Source organism: Falco naumanni, chromosome 13 (assembly GCF_017639655.2).
Source record: "Falco naumanni isolate bFalNau1 chromosome 13, bFalNau1.pat, whole genome shotgun sequence".
Lineage (NCBI taxonomy): Eukaryota > Metazoa > Chordata > Aves > Falconiformes > Falconidae > Falco > Falco naumanni.
The window spans coordinates 27,996,175-28,021,371 of record NC_054066.1 but is presented as its reverse complement, the minus strand read 5'-3'; the positions used below and the strand labels follow the sequence as shown (position 1 = coordinate 28,021,371).

The following is a 25,197-nucleotide window of genomic DNA, read 5'->3' as shown; positions in this document are numbered from 1 at the left end:
CACACCACAGCTTCCCTGAGCTGTGGCTGGGACCGTAGGTGGCACACGAGCAGCCGTGGCACGTGTGCCCTTGCTTAACCCCAAGTATCCGAGCGCCTGGGCCCGCTGGGTGCTGCGGGGGGTCCTGCGGGTGCCCCCGCCGCCCTGCCCCGAGCTGGGTGCGCTGGGTGCGCCCCGGGGGCCGCTGCCTGTGCCCCACGCGCCCGGGCAGCGCGAGGCTGGAATCGCCCTTTTTCCTACGGGTCTGCGGGGCAGGAGCCTAGCTCTCGAGCTGTTTGCAGTTAGTAAACTGCGAGGAGCGGCCCTGTTCTCGACGCCAGATTTCCAGACGGTTTTATTTATTTTTTTTTTTTTTTTTTTTTAATGCAGAGCTGGTTTCTCCGCAGTTACAGCACTGCTTTGCCGAGGCAGTGCCTCCCGCCACCCACCCCCGCGCTTCGGCAGGGCCGGGGCCAGCCGAGGCGCCCCCGGGGCTGGGCCCAGCGCGGCCCCGGCCCCGCCCGCTGCCCCGGGGCGGTGCGGCCCGGCCCGCATGCGCGGCGCCCCGGAAGCGGCGCGGGCGGAGGGCGGCGGCCATGCAGCGGGCGCTGCGGGGCGGCCTGTGGGCCGGGTGGCTGCAGCGAGGACGGCGACACCAGGTACCGCCCGCGCCCTCGCCTGGAGGGGGGCGGCCGCCCGACGGAGGGGGCCCGGGGGGGCCGGCTTGGCCGTTGGGGGAGCTGGCCGCAGGCAGCCCCGGCGCGGGATGGCGGCCCCCCCGTTACGAGGCGGCGGTGCCGACCTCCCCTTACCGGGGCGGCTGAGGCGGCCCGGGCGGTGACGGTGCCGGCCTCCCCGCTGCCCAGGCGGCGGGCGGGGGCGAGGCCGGGCGGTGAGGCCGGGGGGGAGGGCACGGTGGCGGGGAAATGCCGACCTGGCCGAAGGCACCGCGTCAGCTGCAGGGAAACGTGCAGCGGCTGGCTGAGGTGAACGGGAGGCAAACCGGGCAAACCCGGGAATGTGCAGCGGGATGGGAACGTGGGACTCGGCGTGGAGGGGCTGCCCGGTTTCCCCGGGGGACGGGGCAGAGCTTTGAGGTGACCCCGTGGGAGCATGGAAAGGCCATTGTGCCTTAAATGACCAGTTTGGCGCAGTGACTGGAAGCCACAGCAAAGCAGCTCGGCTGGAGGTTTGGCAGCACCGTGAGCTGCTCCCAGCTAAAACCAGCCTTCCCTCGCCTTCCAGGGCCTGCGCTGCTGCTCCTCGGGAGCCTTTCCCAATGAGAGGATCCGCAACATTGGCATCTCGGCCCACATTGACTCGGGGAAGACGACATTAACGGAGCGAATCCTCTTCTATACGGGCAGGATAGCGCAAATGCACGAGGTTGGTTTTCCAGAGGGCTGGGCGTGCTGGGTGCCACTGGGCGCTGCTGGGACTTGTTTGTCCACATGGTAGTTAGTGCATGGGGTGAGGGAGTTGCCCTCGGTGGGCCCAGTGAGGCTCTTTTGGCCAAGCTGGAGAAGGAATCCTAAAAGTACACTAGTTTCCCTGATACCTGTTTAAAAATAAGTGGAGAGCAGGGGAATAGAAAGCAGTCCCTCCTTTGCTGCAGTGTTCTCCCACTTTCAGAACACTTCAAATCTTATTTCAAGACTTACTACGCCCTTACCATCTCCGTGGTAAACATACGATGGAAGATGTGTAAAGATGACTCTGAGAAACAGAACACAGGGATGTCACTTTTAGCTTCAGGTACGTTATCTTGTTAAATTCACAGTGAGGCACAATTTCCCACAGATTTCTGATAACCTTTTCCAGGAATGATTCTCAGGAGGGCAAAATACATTATAGTTGCAGATGAAACTGTAAAAAATAAATCACACTTGTTTGTAGTTCAAGAATTACAAGTGATTCTGCCATGTCTGTTTTTCTTCACTGCATGAAAGGTGATACTCAGTATATAAAGCATCCCTCCTGCACATGCAAAATTCTTAGTAAACTCCCTTAGGCTAAGTATTTTTTCTTTTTTTTTCTTTCTTTCTTCCTAAGGTGAAAGGTAAGGATGGAGTTGGAGCTGTCATGGATTCAATGGAGCTAGAGAGACAGCGTGGAATCACAATTCAGTCTGCAGCAACATACACCATATGGAAAGACACCAACATCAACATCATAGACACACCAGGTAACTGGTTCTGAATGCATTAAGATTCCTGTTCCTTCGTGTACGCAAAGGACATGGTGCCATCTTCGTGTTCATTAGTTGCTCAAGCTGAGCTAATGTGACTCTGTACAGCTGGAGACCGATTCTGTTGGCGGTTGCTCTTTTCTGCATGTATGAGAAAACAGTGTCACATTACCTTGTGTCATGATGAATAATGGTGGGGTTTTTTGTTACTCAGGACACGTGGACTTCACAATTGAAGTGGAGAGATCTTTGAGAGTTCTTGATGGAGCTATTCTGGTTCTCTGTGCTGTTGGAGGAGTTCAGTGCCAAACAATAACTGTGAACAGGCAAATGAAACGTTATGGTGTGCCATTTTTAACATTCATCAATAAACTGGACAGACAGGGCTCTAGTCCAGTCAGAGCAGTACAGCAATTGAGGTATTTGTCGTTTAAAGTTATTTGTGAAATAATTCTGAAATATGCATGTAGGAGGTTAAGACTAAGAATATTGAAAGGGGTTCTTCTGTAGGGTCTGTAGTTGCAGGTTGGAGGATAATACCTGACATGAGGTTAAATCTGAACCTGACCTATAACAAGTTTCCATTTTCTCAAAACCCCCAAGCGTTAGTGTCAACCCAGGCTTGCAGTGACTGAGTTGGGCGGTTGCTACTTAGTTGGCTGATGGAACTATATTTGGGGCCACTTTGGAAACATCCTTTTAATTTTTTGTGGATCCTGGTAGCAAAGCTGCTGTAGCTTACAGCAGGGAAATGACATAGGGTTGGGCAGTTTCTAGTTTGGATACCAGCAATCCTCCTTGCTCTTTCTTGTGTGTAATTTGATCTGTGAGATACATGCATTAATACACGTTAAGGGAGAAGCAACTCCCATAATCAAGTAATTAATCTGAAACCAGTTTGCACTGCCTTCTTTCCCATGAAGTTGCTCACTGTATCTGTTGGGATATAGAGGGCTGGCAGTCACATCAGGTTAAAATGCAGCAGGGTGTTTTTCATCAGTATTGGTAGATTTTTGGCACTGTCCAAAGAACAAAAGGTGGTGATTTTGTAGGGGTGGGATGTTGTTCAAAGACCATCTGGAGCACACATATAGAAATGAGTCTTTTCTTGAACTAATTTATATTTGTTCACTTTTTCAGATCCAAGTTAAACCACAATGCAGCTTTTGTTCAGATTCCAATTGGGCTGGAGGGAAACTTCAAAGGAGTTATAGATCTTATTGAAGAAAAGGCTATATATTTTGATGGTGCATTTGGGTAAGTTTTGAAACTTGCATATTTCTTTGCTGCAGATAGTCTTGGTATGAGGTACTACCTGTTGTTTCTCTTCAGAGATGAAAAAGCTTGCTGTTCGGAAGGTTAGGGATGTGGCTTGTGCTAGGGCTGAGGTGTTGCCCTTCAGCTCTCCCAAATGACAACGAAATGATTCTGCAGGGTCAGGTTTAGCGGTGGGTAGCCACAGCATGAATTGTTTGCCAACTGCAGTAGTGTGAAGGGGCGGTAGCCACACTTGCCACCCTGAGAAAGAGGAGACTTGCTTCATAACGGGATCTGATAGTGTACGTTTGGTTTGAGCGTACTGGGATGAAGATACGATATGGGTAAGGCTGTTGAACAGGTTATCCCGCATCTGTGCAAACTCCTGCCGTGAGTGGGAAGAAACCCTCTCCTGCTAAAGCATCAGAGATAACGTGTTGATATTCTTAACGTGATTTTTTTTTCCGTATCTGTGTCAACGGTGAATTTTTCTTGATTAGGCTGGTCATCACCATGATCAGTGATTGAAACGTTGATTCATGTGGTATTCAACCTAGGGTGGTCATGTTATTTATGTATGTGTAGCCAGACTCTTCGTTATGATGAAATTCCAGCTGAGTTTAGAGCTGAGGCTTCAGAGAGACGTCGGGAGTTGATCGAATGTGTTGCTAACTCGGATGATCAACTGGGGGAGCTGTTTTTGGAAGAACAGATTCCTACAGCTACTGAGTTAAAGGTAACTTCATTGCAGTTCTTCTTCCTGTAGCACTGTTATCTTGCTCTTTCGTGTCCCTCTCCTTCAAGGCCCAATAAAAATTTCTTGATGTCTTGAAGAAATTTTGTTTGCTTGAGTTCTCTGGTATGAGTGTCACTGGCTGCGGGTGCACTCCCACTTCGCTCCCTGTTGAGGCCCCATTCCAAATTTGGTTTTTTTATTTGCATTGGAAAGTTTGAGCTTGCGTGTGCCCTTGTAGAGGCCAGCAAATGGCTCAAAGGTACATCTAGTCATTTCTGTCATTTTGTTGCCTTGCTGTGTTACAGCTTGATGGTTGTGACTTGCTTCACGTCCCATAGCAAGTCAGTTGTTGAGATGCTGTAGGTCCTCTGTGTGCCTAGGAAACCCTGCCTTGTTTTGTATTTGCATTGATCACATCCATCTGAGGTGAAAAGAGCAGAACACTAGAAGGGAACTGGAATGAGTTGACTTGGAGAGTCCAGAGGAAATGAATCTAGGTCAAAATACCATTTTCAAGAGTTGCATTTCTTGAAATAGGGGGGAAAATGATGTATCATTAGTTTTATTGAGTACTTCAGATATCAAATGGCAAACATGCCAACAAAAGGGATGCTCACAGAAGGAATGAATAACTCCATTTTCCCAACATCAGATGGCCATAGACTGTAAATTACTTCTTTTCGTGGCAGTTTGATGTCACCGTTTCTTCAAGTGCGTGTCCACATGATACAAGGTGCTAGGGAGGCCTGGAAAGATCAGCTGCAGTTGTTCTGTCAGTACGGATATCCTGCCACTGTTTACTCCAGAATGAGATCTGCTTGTCTGGCTGGACAGCAGACACGTGTGTTCTGTGCCCGTGGCAGGGGGGTTGGAACTAGATGAACTTTAAGGTCCATTCCAGCCCAAACCCTTCTGTGGTTCTGTAATTCCTTGTTTTAGAGCGTTCCGTGTCAGACTTGGCAAGCCGCACGTACTATGGCAGGTTGTTACGTGGGGTGGCAGTCCCTTCTTTGAGGGTCGTAGCTGACTAATGGTGCCTCTTGAGTTACTGTGGTATTGGCTTTAGTCAGGACAGGTGCAGAAGCTTGGCCCTCCTGTGGGAGCATAAGGGAGCCTGTCCTGCACGTGGACCTGCGCCTGCTGTGCCCTGAGCATAAAGGCGATCTGAGGACACTACCCTTAGAGAAGAAGCTCTAAGCTGGTTTGCATTTACCGCACAGCCCCACGGGGTAGGAGTATAACTCAAGACGACATGTGGCTGTTGACATACAGCAGTCTGCCGGGCTTTGTGTCATGGCAGGTGACCGTGAAGGGAACCGGACTGAGGGCTCTGTGGCTGGCAAGCCTGACCTCGGCGTGGCTGGGTTTTGTCCTTAATGCATGCTGCGTGTAAGGGTTTGTGTGATGCTGCTCACTGTTTGCCACCACCTCTCGCTGTGTTGGAAGTTACCTTGAGCAGTAATCTTCTAGTGCCCACTGTTAATAGTTAGTAATTAGTCAAAAATTGATTCTGGTACAGGAGATCAGTTGCTTATTGAGGTTAAATACAAAACTGACGCCTGAAGAGTGTGTTGCAGTGGGAGAAGCCTTGTATTTTCTAAGAGAGCTGCTGCTGGAGCTAGAACAGCTTGTCTTTGAGCGGTGGTGGTGCATTGAGTCTCCCTGGGGCCTGGAGCCTGCCTGACACGACAGTTGCTGCCTGCTTTTACTTTTCTTTGCTGGCAGCTGGGTGCTTCAGCTGGCAGCTGGAGAAGACAGGCTGAGACATAAATGTTACAAGCAGGAGCTGTTCCTCTGAGTGGAGCCGGCTAGGCCAGCTGAGTTAGTGAGACATGGTCACTGAGGTTGCTGCTTTAAACATAGCTTTGATCTTTAAGTCCTGTTCGAAGGATTTGGCTCGTTAGCAGCACCTGGTTGCCTCTGCGGTAGCCCTTGCCCTGTTAGGCTCTGCACTGCTTGCTTTCCTGAAGTTGCCCACTGTCGGGATGCAGAGGACTGGCAGACTCTCAAAGCCAATGGGTGTTGCAAGCCCCTTTAAGGTTTATTTATTTGAATCTTCCTGACCCGTAAATTTTGATTGCTTCTGACTTTGCTGCAAACCTTGGGTTTGGAGGTGTGTGTTTGTTTGTTTGTTTTTTACATTGGCTCAGCTGTGCAGGTGACTTACTGGTGTTTTAATGTCTTGGGGAAGAATACACAAGAATCTGTGTATCCCAGCTTGGCTTGAGACAAAAGCACGAGATTTTTTGTTTGAAAGCACCAGCTCGTGTGTATCTTACTGGCAACCAGGCATTTAGTAGTTTCAGTACTTAAACGTTATTTGATGAAGCCTGAGCTATTCCTGTTACAAAGCAGCCCTTCTTGCTCTGGTAGACAGAAATGTTATAGCAGTTTTAGAGACCTGGCAGGATCTGTCCTTCACCTGACAGAGGGAGTGGTGCCCGTGTGAATACATTGTATTGCTGTAAGAGGTGAGAGATTTTTAGCAGGAAGCTATTTTTGATAGCTCCTGCTGAGAGGGAAATCTGTTACCAAGATAAATTTGTCTACTCAGCATGCCTCTTCTTCCCACTTCTGAAAGCCAATTAATTACAGCTCTAATGGCTATAGTATTGCAGATGCAGGTTAATTTGTACTAATATGTCCCTGAAGATGGATTTTGTTTCATTGGCCAGCAGCCAAGTTTCCACTGAAAATATCTTTTTGTGGAAATGATGCTAAGTATCACTCCTGGATGCCACAATTGTAGCATATGATGTTTGCTGAAGATCAGCTGCTTAAACATCACCTAATCTGCTGCTCTCCATAATGCTGCTCATTGTGGAACGGATGTGCGCCCGGTACTCAGTGGGGCACTCAGTTACAGTGAATTTTAAGTGAAAATAAAATTACCTTTTCCCCAAGGTAATTGTTGATGAGGATGAATTGCAGGCATGTTGCTTCGTTTGAAAACCTGTGGCCAAATAAAAATGCCGGGCATCCATCAGCACAGCCGTATTTCCAGCGCTCTGCTATATGAGAACAGACACGGGCTAGATGAGCAGAATTGTTGATGTAGGATTTTTCCCTTGCATCATTTTTGTGAAGTCATTACATTAACAAATTTAAGGAACCACTGTTCTCTCTGTTAATTAGAAAGATAGCTCTGTTAATTAGAAAGATAGCTTAACCGTCTGTCTCTGGGTACTCTAAATAACTCTCAGAGTAAATGATGTGGTTAGCTATCTGGCTCTATCAAGGAGAATTCATTTCTTTTAGCTTATCAAAGAAGACAGGAGTTGCTTTTGATTGGAGTGATGGCCTCAGTAAGCATAGGGAGATGGCATCCTCTAGTGGCAGGGAGAGGTGGGACTGAGGTGGCAATCTTGGCTTCCGTGATTAATTGCACGGTGGGAGGGGGGCAGGTAACTTCCATCCACCTTTACGGAAGATGGCTAAGATCACTGTTAGGGAAGCTATTGGTGCCCAGTTGTCTTTGCAGCATTGTGTGATGCTTGGGTGAAAGGCACAAAGTTGTGAGTTTATCTTGCTCAGTTTGCTGGGACATCCTGGAAAGATTCCCAAGACAGTGCAACTTCAGCAGGTCTGTCAATGAATGTGAATAGGTTCTCCTGTTGTGCTTTTAAAAACATGTTTCATCAAAAAATGATGATTCATGGAGGATGGCACTTACCCAAATATCCCTTCCCTACCTAACTTCCCTTTCAGAAGTTTTCCGTAGTTTAAAGATACTGAAGCATCTCATCTTACTTTCACAAATTTAAACAGGTGTTGTTTCCCGACGTAACTACATAGGGGGAACGAGACATCTGAAACAGAAATGAAGAATCCTGACTCTATCAGCAGAGAGCTGATACCTTTTTCTGTGTATTTTGGGAGTCTCATTATGTTTATCTTGGACATTTTCATTTTTAAGTTGGATTTAAGATAGGGGGAGAAGGAAAATATCTCACACTTCTCTGGAATTCTGGTGAGCAAATTTTATGGGAAGCTCTTGTGTAGGGCATTGTACTGGAGACTCTGTGGGAACCTCATTCCACGAGTGGAGATGACCAGCAGGGAGAGTGAGAACCTAGACCGCTGCTTGGTTGGTACTGCGTCAAGGCTCTGCAGTTGTTGCAGGAGGAGAGTAATGCCCTGGTTTTTTTCAGCTTGCTATCAGAAGAGCAACGCTGAAGAAGTCCTTTACCCCAGTACTTCTGGGAAGTGCTTTAAAGAACAAAGGAGTACAGCCGTTGCTGGATGCCGTCCTGGAATACCTCCCCAATCCTTCTGAGGTGGAGAACTACGCTATCCTTAACCAGGAGTAGGTATATTTGTAATATGTAGCAGAAAACATTACTAACAGAATACACAATCATTTACCATTTGTATTAAATAATGACATCATAATTTTTCACAAACTTCCAAAACTAAGAAGCACACATGTTATTTGAGGGTTACTTACACCAGCATTTTTAACACACATTAAATGTTAAATTTGAAAAACTGTTTATCTGGTGAGATAGTTCTTTAGAAATTAATGGCAACCCTTAAAACCATGCCTACAGTAAAGGAGAGAGCACATCTGAAATACATAAACAACATTTTAGTCATTGGATGTATTTGTTAAAGTAGATGTGCCTTCACAATTAAGAAGCATGAAACCCAGCATTAGGGCCCGTAAGTAGCCCTTAACATTCCAGCCATGGCTTAGGGGTGGCTGTCAGGTCTTCCTGATGTACTTGAATTGTTCAGGCTCTATAATCGTAGCTAAACAGAAATGATGCTAATAAATACAGTTTATGGCTTTTTCTCCCAGTGGCTACCTGACGCTTTGACACCTCACTGCTGCTGTGCTTCTCGCTGTCCTAATGCCTGCTCGCCACGATAGACCAAAACTTCTCATGTGGCTTATGAGCGTTGTCAGAGGAGTTGCTGCAGTGTCTTTTTCTTCACTCTAAAACTCATGAGTTGTGTCTGAGTGTATGTAATTGCTTTCATGGCAACACAGTTGGATGATATGAAGGACTAATGATGTTTGTCATAGTTTTGACCGTTTTGGGATTGGCTGCGGTTTCTCTGAGATACTTTCTGAGCACACAGGAGCTACGTATCTGAGCATCTTTAAGTTGCTGTTATAAACCTGTGAAACTGAAGGCCCTTGGGACTTTCTGAGGTTGGGCTCCTGTTTAGAGGATGCTGCCGTGTTTGCTTCATAATATAAACTCCCTCTCCATCCCTGTTTTTAAGGGATTCTGAGGACAAAACCAAGTTCCTATTGAACTCTGCTCGAGACAATTCCCAACCTTTTGTAGGCCTTGCTTTTAAACTGGAGGTAAGCCGTTACTGTTTTCCTTTCTAATGCATCTGTCCAGATTTATTATTTATGATTTGAGTAGAAAACAAAGCAAGTCCAAACAGATGGTACTACCAGAACTTAGGTAGAACAAATTTTAAAATCAGTTGATGTTTAAATTTAATTTAAATTTAATTTCTTTAAAAAAACTGGTTTCAACCATAAAATTCACATATGTATGAAATGCTGCCAATTTGGAAGCTTTAAAATGGTTTTATGTGCCTCAAATACTTCATTATTTACTTAGTTAAAACCTGAACTTTGGGGGGTTTTGTGGTCTTACTTCAAATACTTTCGGACAAAAATCCTGGTTTTGTTTGAAGTTGAAAACAGTGGCATACAAGAGAGTCAGAGAGGAAAAAAAAAATGCACAGTTTTAACCAAACAAGATGTCAGCTACCTAGAGAGCAGCAGTTCAGATTGCACTTGGGAAGTGGCTGGCCAAATTGCTAGTTAATGTATGCCTGTGGAGAAGGTTTAGGAGTGGTCGAATTGGTGAAATAAGGAAAATTGCTAGGAGATGCCAAGTTCCGTTCCAGAGCCAAGGGAAAGCTGAGGCTATATTAAAAAAAAGTTTCATTTACGTGACCACCATGTAAATTCGAAACAGAAACATTTAGTCAGTCACTGCAGATGATGCTTTGAATAGTAGTGGTCTTGACTCCCAGCATGATTGTATCTGATTTTTTAACGAATCTTGATTCCAGGCGGGCCGTTTTGGGCAATTAACCTATATTCGAGTTTATCAGGGGATGCTGATGAAATCTGATTATATATATAACACTAGGACTGGGAAGAAAGTGCGTGTACAAAGACTTGTCCGTATGCATTCAGACAACATGGAGGTGAGTGTGAGAGATACCATCCACACAGGTTGCCTTTTGAGCCGCTCTTACTGTAAGCTTCTCACTTTTCAACTATCTCTGAACGATGTGATATGTCAGATTGCTGCTTTTGTTGTTAATTCATACTTGCCTGTAGTGCTTAGTAGAGCTCTACAAGAAACTGGAATGATCTCTGGTGTATTATTTCCACTGAAGTGGAAGTCTTTGCCCAAGAAGCATTATAAAATGTCTTTGAGGTGATAGCTAAAGAAAGCCAGTTGTGGGATTACCCCCATAGTCCATACTTCTTGGAGAGGGAAATTGGATTGGCAAAATACACAAAAAAAGTTTTCCTCCATGTGATTATTGAATACAATTCTTAAACTAAAAACTGACTCGAACTGCTGCAGACCCTTTCCCATTTAAGATTCCTGAACTCTATAGTTGGGGCAGGGCTGCCTGAAGTATAGCATGTTGCTTGCTTCACATTCTTAAACTAGAATAAATTAGCACCCAAGCTGAGGTTTCCTTTTTGTGCTTTGAATAAAGAGATAGAAGATTTACAGAGCATTTTTATCAAGGCTGAAATTTTCAAAGGAGCTGAACTTCAAGCTTTTAAACACAGTATTTATGTCTTCTTCAAGCCAGGTGTAGTTTGTAATAGATCTTTCAGTGTTACATAAATAGTAAACTTTTCTTTCTTAAGGATGTAGATGAAGTTTACGCCGGAGACATATGTGCACTCTTTGGAATTGATTGTGCAAGCGGGGATACATTCACTGATAAAACTAATACTGACATTTCCATGGTGAGTACACCTTTTCATCTATAGGCCTCGTCCATTGGAATTCACCGGGATTTTGTTGTATAAGTTTGTAATCGTTTGTTCAGTGTAAATATTTTTTGATGTATATGCAACCGCAAATATTTTTTGTGATTATTTGTTTGTTATACCTCAAGGAGCTTGAATATATAGAAGTATGGTGTGTGCAAGAGATACACACCTGTTTACTATGCTTGACATCAAGTATTACGTGAGTGTTAAAAATCTGTTCTGGGCTGTGAGAAGTAGATGCTGTTACCCAAAAGTACTTTGCTGTGCATTTGTGTGTGTACTTAAATACATCATTTTTACTTTTTTGAACATATATATACACACACACAGAAACTGATAGGAAGCAGTCTTCTAACTAGTGTGATACCCAAGTATCATTTTGCATCTAGGAAAGAGTGTTGGATATACTGTGGTTGGCAGTACGGTATGCATTATGTTACCACCTTGTAGTAATTGTCAGCAGAGTTACATATATATATATAAAAATAAAAGTTTGTTATATCAGATACAAGCTAGATAAGTAAAACAGTCATCCCTGTTTGTAACCCTGAGTCCTTGTGACCAGACTGTTATTTGAGAAATTAACATCACCCGGCGTAGCGGCACTTGATTGTATGATCTTCTCCTTTATGGCCATTGCAGGAATCGATTCACATCCCTGATCCTGTCATTTCAGTAGCTATGAAGCCTTCCAACAAGGTAGGAACCTATGAATCAGCCTTTTCCTGACTGAGTTACCTTTCCTTTGCTGCTTTTATAATTTTATGCAGGTTAGCAGTGAAATATGGAACCACAGACTAAAATGAGCAGTGTTCTAAAATGTTCTTTCTGAACTACTTAAGAATATATCATTTGGAACTCAGCATGTGACTGCATTAGGTGGTATTACTTAGCCGTAAAGATGATGCATGTCTTTGACCTGGGTAAACGTGGACTTGAAGTAACTGGAGGGATAAATACAGCTGTAAATGTATGGCTGTGTTCCAGAAAATAACCTCATGAGAACAGAAGTGCTAAGCAGTTGATAGGAAAATTTGAGGTCTTTTTGTTGTGTGACTTCTGGATGTTGACTTAATGTTTTCTTGTGCCTGTAATTGTTTTTCAGAATGACTTTGATAAATTTTCAAAAGGCCTGAGCCGCTTTACAAGGGAAGATCCCACTTTTAGAATCCATTTTGACGATGAGAGCAAAGAGACCATTGTTTCCGGAATGGGGGAGCTGCACCTGGAAATCTACTCCCAGGTAATTTGGAGAACAGATGCCATGGACTTTGCTTCTAGACTGTTTTCCCAACCAAGAATTCTCCTTCTTTCCTGGCTGAGACCAAAATCTGTCTGTGGATGGGCTAACTGATGCCAGCCTTTACGCCTGGTTTTGTCACTGGGTGCCTAAGCACACGTCAGGTTTACAAGGTGTTTGGAGGTGTACAACTCCACTTACTTTACTGTAAATCAGGGTTATCATGGGACAACTATTTTGAGGTCTTCCCAGCAGAAGGCACCGTGACATTAATGTGAGCCATAGTAGCAGCTTAGGGAAGAGCTTAACTTCTTAGTCAACTTCTGAAGATTCTTTGTCTCCAGCGGTTCTGTTTTGAAGGTTTGTAAACTATTTAAATGAAACTTCTGCCTGGATTATTTTTACTTTTTGGTTCAAATCCATTAAAAAAATGTATTAAGCACTACACTTCAGCAGCCTTTGCTTGTAATTAATTTTACCGTGAGCCATTTCCTACAGGAGAGAGAAATACTCTGTTTCTGTGTTCTTAGATGTATCATTCCCATAACAAGAGATGATGCAGGCAGGAATAGTTACTTAGAGTGATTTATTTTTTTCTTTCAAGTTGATGCCTGTATTTTAGTCTTAACACAATAGATGTATCTGAAATGTTGACAGAATGAAGAAAAGATGGCTTTTGTCTTGAAAAACTTAAGCTTGAATGAAATTATTAATGCTGCTCCCTTTTCCTGTATCTAAAGCTGTAGGCCCTAAACAAGGTTGACTGCAGAATGAGTAATTATAACATTCTAAAAAACCAGCCACCCCACCACCAAGACCCCAAAACTCAGCTCCAACCCCAAATAAAAAAACTGGTTAACCCCGATTAAGTTTCTCATTTCAGAAAGATCTATAAATAAAATAATTTCCAATGTATTGTTCCAGCGGAACAACTCTGTATTTCATTCTGGTTTCTTTTTCCTGCAGCGAATGGAAAGGGAATATGGTTGCCCTTGCACCATGGGAAAGCCAAAAGTTGCCTTTAGGGAGAACATCTCTGCACCTGTGCCGTAAGTATTCTTTCTGGTAACAGAGGTTTTTTAAATGTATTTTGATGCAGAGTTTGATTACATAGCAGAGAAAGTGCCTTTTGGATTATCAGATCAAAGCACATCATACAGGAGAAGTTTAATTGAGGAAGAACTTTTTTTCTTCATACGTCGATTGTCTATCCACCCTTATCAATTTATCTGCCCTCCCTTCAAATGCTTATTGCAGCATTTGAGCTTCTTCCATTGTGGTATCAGGTGGTCCGTCATTCCGATGCATGTTTTGGCTGACGGCTGTCCTGTGTTACTTGAACGCCATGCTGTGGGTGCCAGAGAACTGTCATTTGCCAGGGAATGATCTCCTGTGGGTAGAAAACAAAACCGTAGAAAGTCAGAAGGTGTTTTTGTTGAACGATACTGAAGGGGAATTGACTGCTGTAATACAGCCATAGGTGGGCTGATGATAAGTAGGTTGATGAAGCACCAGTAACAGTGCAGGGTAGGCACTGCAACACACAGTCCTATGACCTGTCCGAATATCTGAAGTTCTGCAAGCTTTTTTCAGCCTGTGTTGTGCTCCATGCTGCTGCAATTACAGATTTCTTTGATTTGGGCAAGTTTTGCAGCTCAAGCACGTCTTTGTTGGGTTACCCTCTTACTGTTAGTGCTATTGATATTTTGGGACGGTGCCCTTCACCAAATAGCACAATGAAGAACCTATGCTTTTGTTCTGCAGTTACGTAGCTACTACTTATCAGAAGCTTTTCTTCATAGAAAATTTAGGAACTAAACCCACTATAGATGCCCCCACTTAACAGAGCGCAGCAGAGTGGAAAGTAGTGGACCTAGATGTGGGGGTAAGATCTCTGTTACCAGTGAATGATCTATTACAGGAGGTTGCACAATTAAGAACTACTTCAAATTTTCTGCATTTTTCTGATGAAAACACTTGCCTAGCTTGCAAAATCATGATGGAGAATAGCACACAATGTAAGTACTGTTTTGGGAACCAAAGTTTCTGCTGCTTGCTTCTGTGAGCTGCTGGGGTAGACAGTGCCTCTATGTAGTGGTCCACCACTGCTGTCCTCTCACGTAGAAGCACCCTGCAGCTCCAGCTGGAATGCAGCTAAGCAAGCCAGGATGCTGATAGCTGCATCTTCCCTTTATCCCTGGCCAGTCTGGCAATAGTATCTCCTGAGTGGAGAGAACTGTATATGACCAGTATATGGAACCTCTGCCAGGCCCAAGGAGGCCCAGAAATAGCTGAAAATCACTGTCTGCTGACGAGTTAGAGAGGTTGTCTGCTGCCTGCGTTGGGGCAGAAGCTGACAATGCTGAGACAGATAGTGATTGTTGCCCTAACCTCACCCTGTTTGCTAACTGACCTGCAGGCGTCAGATCTGTGACGGCCCCACCATCTGCATGTCCCAGTTAGAGGTGACACAGAAGTCTTAAAACAGAAAAAAAAAGGCTTTTTAGAAATACAGACTTTACCTGGGATACCATTTCGTGGAGTAGAATCTTGTAGTCAAATTCAAGATACTCATCACTTCTTTTCTGGAAAGACAAGATTGAAAAGGGCTGAATGTGGGCCTTCCCCCTGCCTTAAAAGAAGTGAATCCATTCTCTTTGGTTATCATAAACGTTCTCAGAGATACTTCAGATGAAACTGACAACTTGTGTTAACAAATAGGTGGAGCTTAGTCACTATAACAAAACAGAAAGATACTGTTTTATATTTCTGTGAACGCCAAAATTGCATTGGAGAGATGGAATGAAAATTGAACTGTGCTAATTCCTCCCTTAAAGGAGCTAGATACATCTCAACTTTCAGGAACTCATCTGAAAAGGGAATAGCTGATTCTACAAGGTGTCAATTTAACCTAAATAATCCTAAATAAAATCATCAATAGGATAAGACTTGGAACACACTCCAGAGGCCTTACAGCAGGTAACAGGTTATCAGTGATTGTGTAAGGGCAGAATATACACTGGCCTTTGGAACATACTCTTTATGTATCTGTTCTTCAAGGAAAAGAAAAGGAACAAAATTAGTACTAAAGAGAGATGGCAACTGGTTTAGCTTCATAGTCTTCTGTTTGCCTTATCCTTGAAAGTCATCTGTTCCTAAAAGAGGGTTTTGAAATCTTGCTTGTGCACAGCCCTGCAGCATCTGTGAATTGCTTTAAGATAGCCATCAGAGGGAGCAAAACGTTAACAAATGGTGTGCTCAGAATGAGTTTCTGCCTTTCCTTCATACCCAGAGCTCCATGGGAATTAACCAGCTGTTCTGAGTGGCAAAACATTCCAGCAATGGTGACAGTCTGTTCTGAAGACTCCTGATACATTGGGGTTTCTAAATACGAAGTCCTGCTTCTTTATCCTAGTTTACATACCAAATTTCCTTGAATTTCAAGTTGATCATCCCTTTAGGAATTATTCTTAACTTACAGTTTATTTTCTGCAAATAGAACAGAGAAGAACTGGGAGAATCTATACAATTCTATTAAATCAGAGCAAAGCTTTTGGTTTTGAAAATAACTTTTCTGAAAGCAAGTTGCTTTATCAGTTAAGCCTGTTCCAGGTAAGAAGTCAGCAAGGCTTGTTGACAGTGGCAGCTGATGACTCAGTTTGAATAACTATAGTGAGATTTGCCAGTAATTCTTATTTTTTAGCTTAGGGCAGACCCAGATCTGCTCAAAATAAACACATCGCTTGTAACCACTCAGAACTAAGCAGAAATAGAAAATACTTCATCCTGAAGTATTCTGTTCCCTTTCTGTCTTGTGACAAGTCTTCCTGAATTCAGTTTTCTTACCATAACTTAAATGATGCTCATCATGTTAATGCAAGTCTAAGAGCTCAACTAAAAATTAAGTTCCCCATGCGCCAGTGTAATTAAAAATTAGTAAAAGTTTGGGAAGAACAGAGTAAAAAAGCTGATAATGAGGGTAGAATTACATCAGGGTTTTCTTTCTTGATTAGCATTTTGAGGTGAACTAGAAAATGGATGGAGACTGCCATACTGCAAACAAAAGCAATGTAGTTTGTGTGTTATTGAATTTGAGGTGCAGCCCATTGCTATTTGTCTAGACATGGCTATTGCAGAGATGTCAAGCAGTATCACCATGACTGATGGCTAGATCATGGTGTAGATGAAGAGATAAAGGACGATATTCCAGTGCATGTTATGCAGATGAAAGACTTCTGTCAGCTGGGCCTACGCTACAGATGAAAGGCAGGGAAGTAATACAGAACTGTAATCCGTGTGATGACCTCCAAGTGGAAGAGTCAATTTTCTTAACTAAATAAGCATGGGATGCTGCTCTTGCTAAGAAGACATGGCTTCTATAAGCAGAATTTATGAAGAGCAGAAGTGATCTGAATAAACACTCAAGCATTCATGATTTGCTAGAGGAAAGGGATAGGTGGAACAAAAACCAGACACTGGGTTAAGAACGAACCAGACCAGGAAGTTCAGACACAACTGAGGTTTCTTGCTTGAGAGCTCAGCTTCAGCCATACTCCAGTACCTGCCACAACTGCCAGGCTCTTAAATGCTAATTTTCTTGCAGGGCATTGATGGTAACTTACCACTTGCTTCACGTGTTTAATTTGGGCAAGTTGGAACTTGGTGTTTTCGGTTGAGTTCTGCCATATCACAAAGCCAGAGGCAACCCACGCCAACAGTTGGATGGGCTGCATTTCTGGGGACACGTTGCCGTGGCTGTCTGACAAACAAAATAAATAATGCACATTAAACAATATGGAGTTGCAAAACCTTACCAGCTAATAGTAGGGTTCAGTGCTAAAGTCACTCATTTGCATTCTTTGCTGTGTCACAGATCTTCCATATAATCTTGGAGGAGCTGCTACATCAGCACTGTGTTTTCCTTCCACTGCTTTCTCCTAACACGTGTTCTATAAGGTCTTCAAGGCAGGGGTTGCTCTAAATTAGGAGCAGACCCTAGTGCTACAGTTGGGGTGTCTGAGCCACAAACAGTGAGCAGGATGCTGGTTAAGGAAGAGGTGACAGTAGCAGGTGGTTTTCTGGAACAGTCACGTGCAAATCATGTATTGGTTCTGGATTTCAGAAATAATGAATAAGTTTAGGAGTCTTGTGATTGACACACCGCCTGGAGTCAGGAAAGCAAGGCGGCATGTGTCAGAGCAGGTCTAATGGCCTGATCCCCCATGGTCCTGGTTTCTATAGGAAGGGCTGCCATATGGATTGTGGGCCACCACCAGTTGAGCTCAGGTTTGCTTCTGGCCGTGGAGGACACTGTCTCAAAAACTTCCTTCTTGCCCAAACCCTTTCTTTGTACCTGGTATGTTTTCTGCCACAAGCTCTTTTTCCAGGCTCTTGATTCGGTTGTAGAATATGTTATCTGCTTCATCTGTGTTCTGAAGTTCTCCCTCAGTTGTGAATTGCACATCCGGTGCAATGTTTTTGTTGCCCAGATGATAAAGAACCTCAGCAGTGCAGTTGACAGTCCTGTCCTATTACAGAGTAAATTATGCATATTAATATTCAATTAAACACATGTATGATATTGGTAATTTGCACTTCTAATTTTTTTTTAATGTAGTTACATTTTTCTCTGGGTCTGGCCCATAGAGATTTGTGATTATTTAAGACAAGGTTAAATTCAAAGTATTTCTGTGAGTATACTATAAGGACAGTTATCTTTCTACAGTGACAGAAAGGGCAATGTCTGTGGTGCTGAATGTCATTTGTGGTATTCAGGTGGAGTAATAGGTTGAAATAAATTCCACTTGAAATTGAATGACACTGAAATGTCCTTGTCATCCCTCATGCATTTTCCTGTGTCATCGTGGTCAGTACCAGGTGTTCAGGGCTTTTATGGTGTAAGAAATGGGGGTTCCCTTTTGGTAAGATTAAGCTGCTTTTTTTTTTTTTTTTTTCTCTGAGTTGCAGTATAGAAAAATCTGAAACAATACCAAGTATTATTAACTGGTGTGTACACTGGCCTCAGCTAGGATCAGCAGCATAAAGTGATGGCTTTTTATTACACATCACCAGTGCCAACTTATGCCCACAGAATTATATGCCCACAGAATTATGTGCCCACAGAATGTGTGAATTAAATAAATCTGAACTCACATTGTCAGTGATGTCTTCTAACACCAATTCCAGATAGTACTTATGCCCAACACCATCGATGTCCTAAATAAGGAAAACATGAAGACTTATTTTGTAAAACATTGAATTACTTTGCACTGTAGAAAAGATTCTAGTTCTTGTGAGATGCTGCAGCAGTGTCACACTCTGCAGGGCCCGTACAGAGCTAGGGTGCTCTTTGTTATTTCTTCCTGCTGTGTTAAGATAGCTCATTTGATGTGCACCTGGTGTAGCATCTGATTAGTACCTCCTCGTCCATTTTTAATCTTGTATTTTTAAATTTTTTTAGAACGTTTTAAAATATTTAATTGCTGATTTGGGGCTTCCCATACAATTCTGTCTGGTAGTGTGCTGCTTGGTTAAATCCTGAGGGAAGCGTCTTAACTGGGTTCCTTATCTTAAGTCCATTTAGCCCTTTGTTACGGATTGTATCATGTCCCAGATACTTTGGATATCTACACGAATGACTGCAGTAAGCAGCTTAGTTTTGCTGTAACCCCTCTTCTAGCAGGTTTACCAGCAAATCCAGAGCAGGTCAGTCTGTGTGGGTAGCTGTGACAAGAACATCCTCCTGAGTTTGCGTGGGCGGTTCGGTAGGGACCGACCCTTGGTTAAATGCCACGGGCAGGGCGCAGCTCCTGCGGCGGTGCTGTCGCGGCTGGCGAGACCACGAAGCACGCAGCGGCGAGGGCTGCCCCGCCGTTACCCACCCACCCGAGGGTGACTGCCCACGGCCCTCACCAGGACCGCGTGCCCCTGGCACACCTTGCCGCCGCGGCACGGCAGAGGGAACTGCATGGGTGGACAGAGCCGGTTTTTCAGCCGTGAGACGACCTGTCGCAGCAAAGAGGGAAGGTGAGAAACCCATGTGTGGGACGCTCCGTTGCCGCTTGAGGCTGCCCAGGGCTGTGGCCCTGTGAGAGGCGAAGGCGCTGCCCGTCGGGGATGCGGCCGGCCGGCAGCCCCGTCCCTGCAGCCCTCACCTGCCTGCGGGCGCGACGGACGGTCCTCGGCGCCAGCCCGTGCCCGGGGCTCCCCAGCCGGTGGCAGATGTAGCAGGCGGCCAGCGCTGCTGCCCGAGTGGCCGAGTAGTGGCTCGGTGGCAGCTCGGTGGCAGCCGGTCCCCGCGGCAGCTCCATGGCGCCGGTCCCGCTTCCTTGTCCCGCAGGAAGCAGCGGGGCGGAGCGGGGCGCCCCGCCAGCTCCCACGCCCGGGCAGAGCCTGGCTGCCCCCGCCGCGTGGGGTGGGGGCTCTTGGCTCGGAGGGACCTCGCACCCCTCCGGGTTCGCTCAAAAAGTGTTTCACAGTTTGTCTTCAGGCGTTGCCCCCGGTTATCCCCTTGCTCCGTGCCTGCGCTTCACAGCGGAGCACTTTGTGGGTGGAACAGTAGGTACGTGCAGGAGCAGCAGAAAAACGGCGGCGTTACTGGGGGAGTGAGCAGGCTTTGTTGGCTTTATTGGCGTGCCCGGCTGCACAGGGAAGCAGCTGTGGTTTTGCAGTGTTTTGAGAGGTTTAACTCATTGCTTCCCGCTCGCAAGATGAAGAACCGCCGCGCGCCCTCTTTGGGCACCACATGTACTCAGCTGTCACGGCGTGTGGCTGGCTTTACACGTAGCCAAGAAAAATGCAGAATGGGAACTTTGTCCTTAGAAAACCGTGATTAGAGCATGGTTTGTGTAACGAGTAACACAAACTGATGTTCCGGGGGCGTTTGTTTGGTTTTAGGTTTGAATACACGCACAAGAAGCAGACTGGAGGAGCAGGCCAATACGGCAAAGTTATAGGTGTGCTTGAGCCCCTGGAGCCAGAGGACTACACAAAATTAGAATTTGAAGACAGAACTGTTGGCACAAATATTCCAAAACAGTTTGTGCCTGCAATTGAAAAGGTACAAAGCCTTTTGTTTGTGTGTATAATATAAAAAAATGCTGATTCTTCTTGTTTCCCTGCTATACTGTCCACATTTACTGGGATTGTCTTGCCCCAGGCACAGAGGCTTTTCCCATTACTTCAGTGGAAGCAGAACCAAATTTGCGTGGCTTTCCTTCATATCTTACATTCCTAGGTTTTCCACTTAATTTAGAAGCTGCTGTTTGTTTTCTTTGGTGGTGTCTGCTTGCTCCGTTTCCATAGCAGTGCAGAAAGTCGGTTTTCCTTTCTTCCAAACAAGCCTCCTGTTGAATCTGCTTTTTAATGGCCCTCTTCTGCTTTTGATTGTGGCCGCAGAATTCTCATCTCTAACCCTGAGATACGTAACTTTTTTGTGACTTTTCTGAGGCCAGTTATGTAGGAAACTGTAATTAAGTTAGATTTCCTGTGTGAATTACCAACTGTTCCTTCTTTGTCATCTCATCTGTGGGCTTCCTCTGTGTCTGTCTCTCTGTAACTAAGTTACTACGTACTACTTTAATTAATAGCTACCTTGATCTTTGAATTCCTGTGATAATGGATCAACCTAAAACAATTACTTCATTATTCCATGATGCAATACCTAGAGATTTTTGCCAAATCCTAGAAGCGGCATGCAGTCTTAAAAGAATCTTGTTCTTTGGTCAGGTGGTTAGAGTAGTTCTTTCCACAGAGCGTTCTTTTGGGTTTTGATCATACAGCCCCTTAAGAAAGCAAAATCCTGGGTACATTTCTTGTGCTGAGCTTGTTACAAGGTTTCTGTTTTTGATAAAAATAACAGTATCAGACCGAGGTGCCACAGAATGATAGTACACAGTTTTCAAAGGCTTTGGAATGAAACATTTTCCCTGCTGTTACCTTCTCCCATCATCTCATCAAGCAAGAAGGCCCATTGGGTAGATTAGGGATTGCTGTTAAAAATTGTGAATGATTTTGGGGTTCATTTTCTTTGTTATTGTTGTTTTGGGTTTTAAGTGCAATGTCTTTTATAGGCTGTTTTTAATGCTGCTTTTTTTTAAGCTTCATTTTGGTCTACAGATTGCTAACTTTGAGATGTTATTTGACAGGGATTCCGAGGAGCATGTGAAAAAGGACCAGTGTCGGGGCACAGGATATCTGGAGTCCGGTTTGTCCTGGATGATGGTGCACATCATATGGTGGACTCTAATGAAATTGCTTTCATCAGAGCAGGAGAAGGAGCCCTAAAGCAAGGTATAAAGCAAGTAATTTGAATGTGTAGTCCTGCTGCCTTCCTTATTGTTGGAGCTGAATTTAACAGCCTCATCTCCATAGGTTCCTTTGTTATCCTGGCGTATCTGTACATACGTTCAAAGTTTGGCCAGTTGTGTAGAGCAGAATAAATGCAAGAGTTTATAGAAATGCTTGGGGAGGCACAACAATTCCTTTAATTGTATGAAGGAAAGCCTTTTTGTCTGGAATATAGTACAGAAAAACCAACAGCTTCATCCTTACACAGGCACGGAGAGAACATTTTATGAAACTGTGTGCCTCCCAGCATTACAGGCTTGGGAATAAAAGGCAGGGGAGCTGGAATTCCACATGGTCGATTGTTGTTTTCCCCCAGTGATGCAAGAAACATTTGGCATTAACCATCAAACGCTTCTTTGCTATGCATAGGGGTATCGTGAATTATACCAGGCCTGTTCTTTGATGTTTGTTTGTTTGGGGTTTTTTTGTTTGTATTTTTTCCTCCAGCTATGGAAAATGCCACTGTGCGTATACTTGAACCCGTTATGGCAGTGGAGGTGGTGGCACCCACTGAATTCCAAGGAGTGGTGATAGCTGGAATTAATCGCCGTCACGGAGTAATCACAGGACAGGACGGCACCGAGGGTTACTTTACTCTCTATGCTGAGGTTTGTGGCATTCACTGGTTCCTGACTTCTTCTTGCATTGCCCTTTGACTCTGTTACTGTTGTGCTTCTTGACTAATATGTGTAATTGTAGCCAGGTTTTTCAGTGGATAAACATCACATTAGTTTTTCAGTGGACAAGCATTACACTAATTTTCAACTCGTGGCAGTGTATTGTGCTGCAGTATTGGTAAGCCTATTAGAAATCTGGCTTACTAACCTAAAATCATACGGTGGCAGAGAAGGGAGCAGAACTCAGATTTTTTGAGCTGGGCAAACTGTTCTGCCTCCGAGTGAAACAAACCTGCACAGCAGTACAGGTGCACGGAGCGCAGGGGAAGATCTTCCTTCAGCTGTTAGCTGCATTAACTGTAGTAATTGCAGGTAAATGCAAATGACTTGTCTTCAGTGTTCCTTCTTTTATGCGCCTTCTGAAAACCTACGTGTTCTCGTGTTAGGTGGTGGTAGGGTAAGTCATCTCAGCAAAGCCTTAGCCAAGGACAAACTACACACTTTGTCACTTCGGCTTCATTAGAGTTGCAGTCTTGAGATATTTCAGACATTATGATCTCTTGCTGGGTGACACAGATTTCTGAATTCGGGTTATTCCAGTACCTGATGCATGTGAGATTTTGGGGGTTTCTTGCTGAAAACACATTGTGAATATAAATTAGTTCGAGTAAGAGGTACTTTACAAAAATAGATAATTAGGTCAGTACTGCTTACAAAGAGCACTGGATTTTACTGCCCCTTTATATCGTAATTAACTGGGTGATAACCCAAAGCTGATGGAAAAATACCTTGTTTTTACAAGACCAGTATGCTTGGATTTTAGGTGCCACTGAATGATATGTTTGGATATGCCACTGAGCTGAGGTCTTGCACAGAGGTAAGTACTCTCGATGCTTTTTGCTACAACATGTTTATTTCTGTAAATAAAGTGTGCTAATTTGCATCATCGTCATCATATTAGTGTGTGCAGCAGTAAAGGCAATAGAAATCAAAACAAATGCAGAATAGGAAAATAACCTTGGAGTCTTTACTGTTACTTCAGCTGCTTTTTAATGAACATGGGTATCATTAACCGTGCCATTTCTGGCCAAAAGATTCTTTCATACTTTGAGGAGGGAGGATATTCAGGGTCATAAGTAATAGAAGGCGGTGGGTATCAGTAAAAGTGTTAAATTCACAGGCAGGAAAAGTTTAGGTATGCTCCTTCAGTTACAAATGTCTGCAAGCAGACAGAATTTTTGACAGCAGTGCTCACGTTACGAAGATGTCCTTTAATAATATATATGCCTGTACGTTCATGCTTATTGAATGCATTTTAATTGGGTGAGTTTTGTGTGTTACATACAATTTGCTATTCTGCATCTCGTGATGCACAGGTGCCAGTATTCTGTGAGCACTTGAATGGGTTGTTATTAATACTGTGATCATTTCCAGTTTTTAAGTAGAACTGTCACACTGATGAGGTGGCAGCCACAGGCAATCTTACAGTCTTGTGTCAAAGAAACAACGTTCAGATACTGTTCGTATGGGTGTGCATCTCATACCTACGTGCCCCGGTACGCGGTGTTCATATACTTCATGGTAAATGATTATTGCTTGTTATTTCAAGGTTAGGGTGTGGGCTGCTGCTGAATAGGTTTACGTATTCAGCATCCTCATTTTGACGATTTTTTTTCCAACCCTACAGGGAAAGGGTGAATACACAATGGAATACTGTAAATACCAGCCATGTTTGCCCAGCACTCAAGAAGAAATAATTAACAAATACCTCGAAGCAACAGGGCGACTTCCTGCAAAAAAGGGCAAAGCCAAGACCTGAGTTTTCTTCCTCTTGAGAACACTGAATAGTTTTTCACAGTCTTCTCAAAAAGTTAATTTTCCCCAAGCCATGGAAGCAGTCGAGGCTGGCTGGATAAGGGGGGCTTGGTAATTTCGTTACAGTATCCTTCCTTGTGGTGTTCTCAGAAGACACCAGGAGATTACAATGGAATTGTTCACATGCAAATGCTACTTGTTATCAAAATACATACCTGTTAAAACTGATGATAATTTGTCTTGAAATTTGTCTTAATCCATTTGTATTAAAATAATTTATTTTTTGACTTTATTTTTTCTACATCATTATTTTATAATTAGGCTAGTTACTGTTTCTCTGGTTTTCAAAGTTTAAAAAGTTTTAACTCGGTAGACTCTGCTAACTATTGACTGCTGGTCAGGCATGGGGGGATGAGTCATCATCCAGTACGGCGCATTTTTCACAGGCGTGCTACAAGCACAGGTCCTTCAGCACCGGCACGTAGCGCATCCAGCCCAGAGAGTGAATGTCACTTTGCCTTCCGCGTCCTTCGGAAACGGCGCCGGCGCCTCCGAAGTCCCAGCGAGCTGGGCAGAGTCATCCGCTGGTGCTGTTTGCTGGTCACCAAACCTGCTTCTTGTTGGTGGTACAAGGCGTTTGAAAAGAGTTGATGGGAATGTAAGTAGAAGTTAACTCTTCCCAAAACTATGAACAACATGGATTTATTTTATGGGCTTGCTTTCTTGTTAGAAAACCAAACAAAAGATTCCTTTTCCCAAAGTCTTACAATCAAGAGGGTGTGTTGCTGCTGATGCTTAGCTCGGGAATCAGTGAATAGATCTTGCTGACTCATGGAAGAGAGACAAAACAAGGGCGTTTACAATTAAGGAGAAGATATTATCATTATTTATTGTTTTTTTTAAATTACTACCAGAAGATCCACGCTGTGTTTTCTTTGCGTGCTCTCTCTTCATGGCCTACTCAGCTTAACAGTGGTTTTGCAGACTTGGCAGTAACCAGAGAATGAGGTTCCAGTTCAA

The 25,197-nt window shown here is 44.1% G+C and overlaps 2 protein-coding genes across 2 annotated transcripts; one reads left to right on the top strand and one right to left on the bottom strand.

Annotated features, from left to right (window-relative positions):
• Positions 1-535: 535 nt before the first annotated feature.
• GFM1 (G elongation factor mitochondrial 1) lies at positions 536-24,464 on the top strand. The gene is made up of 18 exons (XM_040613892.1): positions 536-638; positions 1,225-1,365; positions 2,032-2,164; positions 2,382-2,586; positions 3,308-3,424; positions 4,010-4,160; positions 8,312-8,466; positions 9,393-9,477; positions 10,206-10,343; positions 11,029-11,130; positions 11,800-11,856; positions 12,263-12,400; positions 13,364-13,446; positions 20,294-20,456; positions 21,544-21,688; positions 22,193-22,353; positions 23,186-23,239; positions 24,050-24,464. Exons 1-18 carry the CDS (start codon positions 576-578, stop codon positions 24,179-24,181), a joined length of 2,223 nt encoding a protein of 740 aa, XP_040469826.1. The 5' UTR covers positions 536-575; the 3' UTR covers positions 24,182-24,464.
• On the bottom strand, positions 13,453-20,284 carry LXN (latexin). The gene is made up of 6 exons (XM_040613894.1): positions 19,552-20,284; positions 18,551-18,613; positions 17,751-17,925; positions 17,020-17,156; positions 14,920-14,982; positions 13,453-13,787 (listed from the first exon to the last, which is right to left on the bottom strand). Exons 1-6 carry the CDS (start codon positions 19,705-19,707, stop codon positions 13,692-13,694), a joined length of 690 nt encoding a protein of 229 aa, XP_040469828.1. The 5' UTR covers positions 19,708-20,284; the 3' UTR covers positions 13,453-13,691.
• Positions 24,465-25,197: the final 733 nt, after the last annotated feature.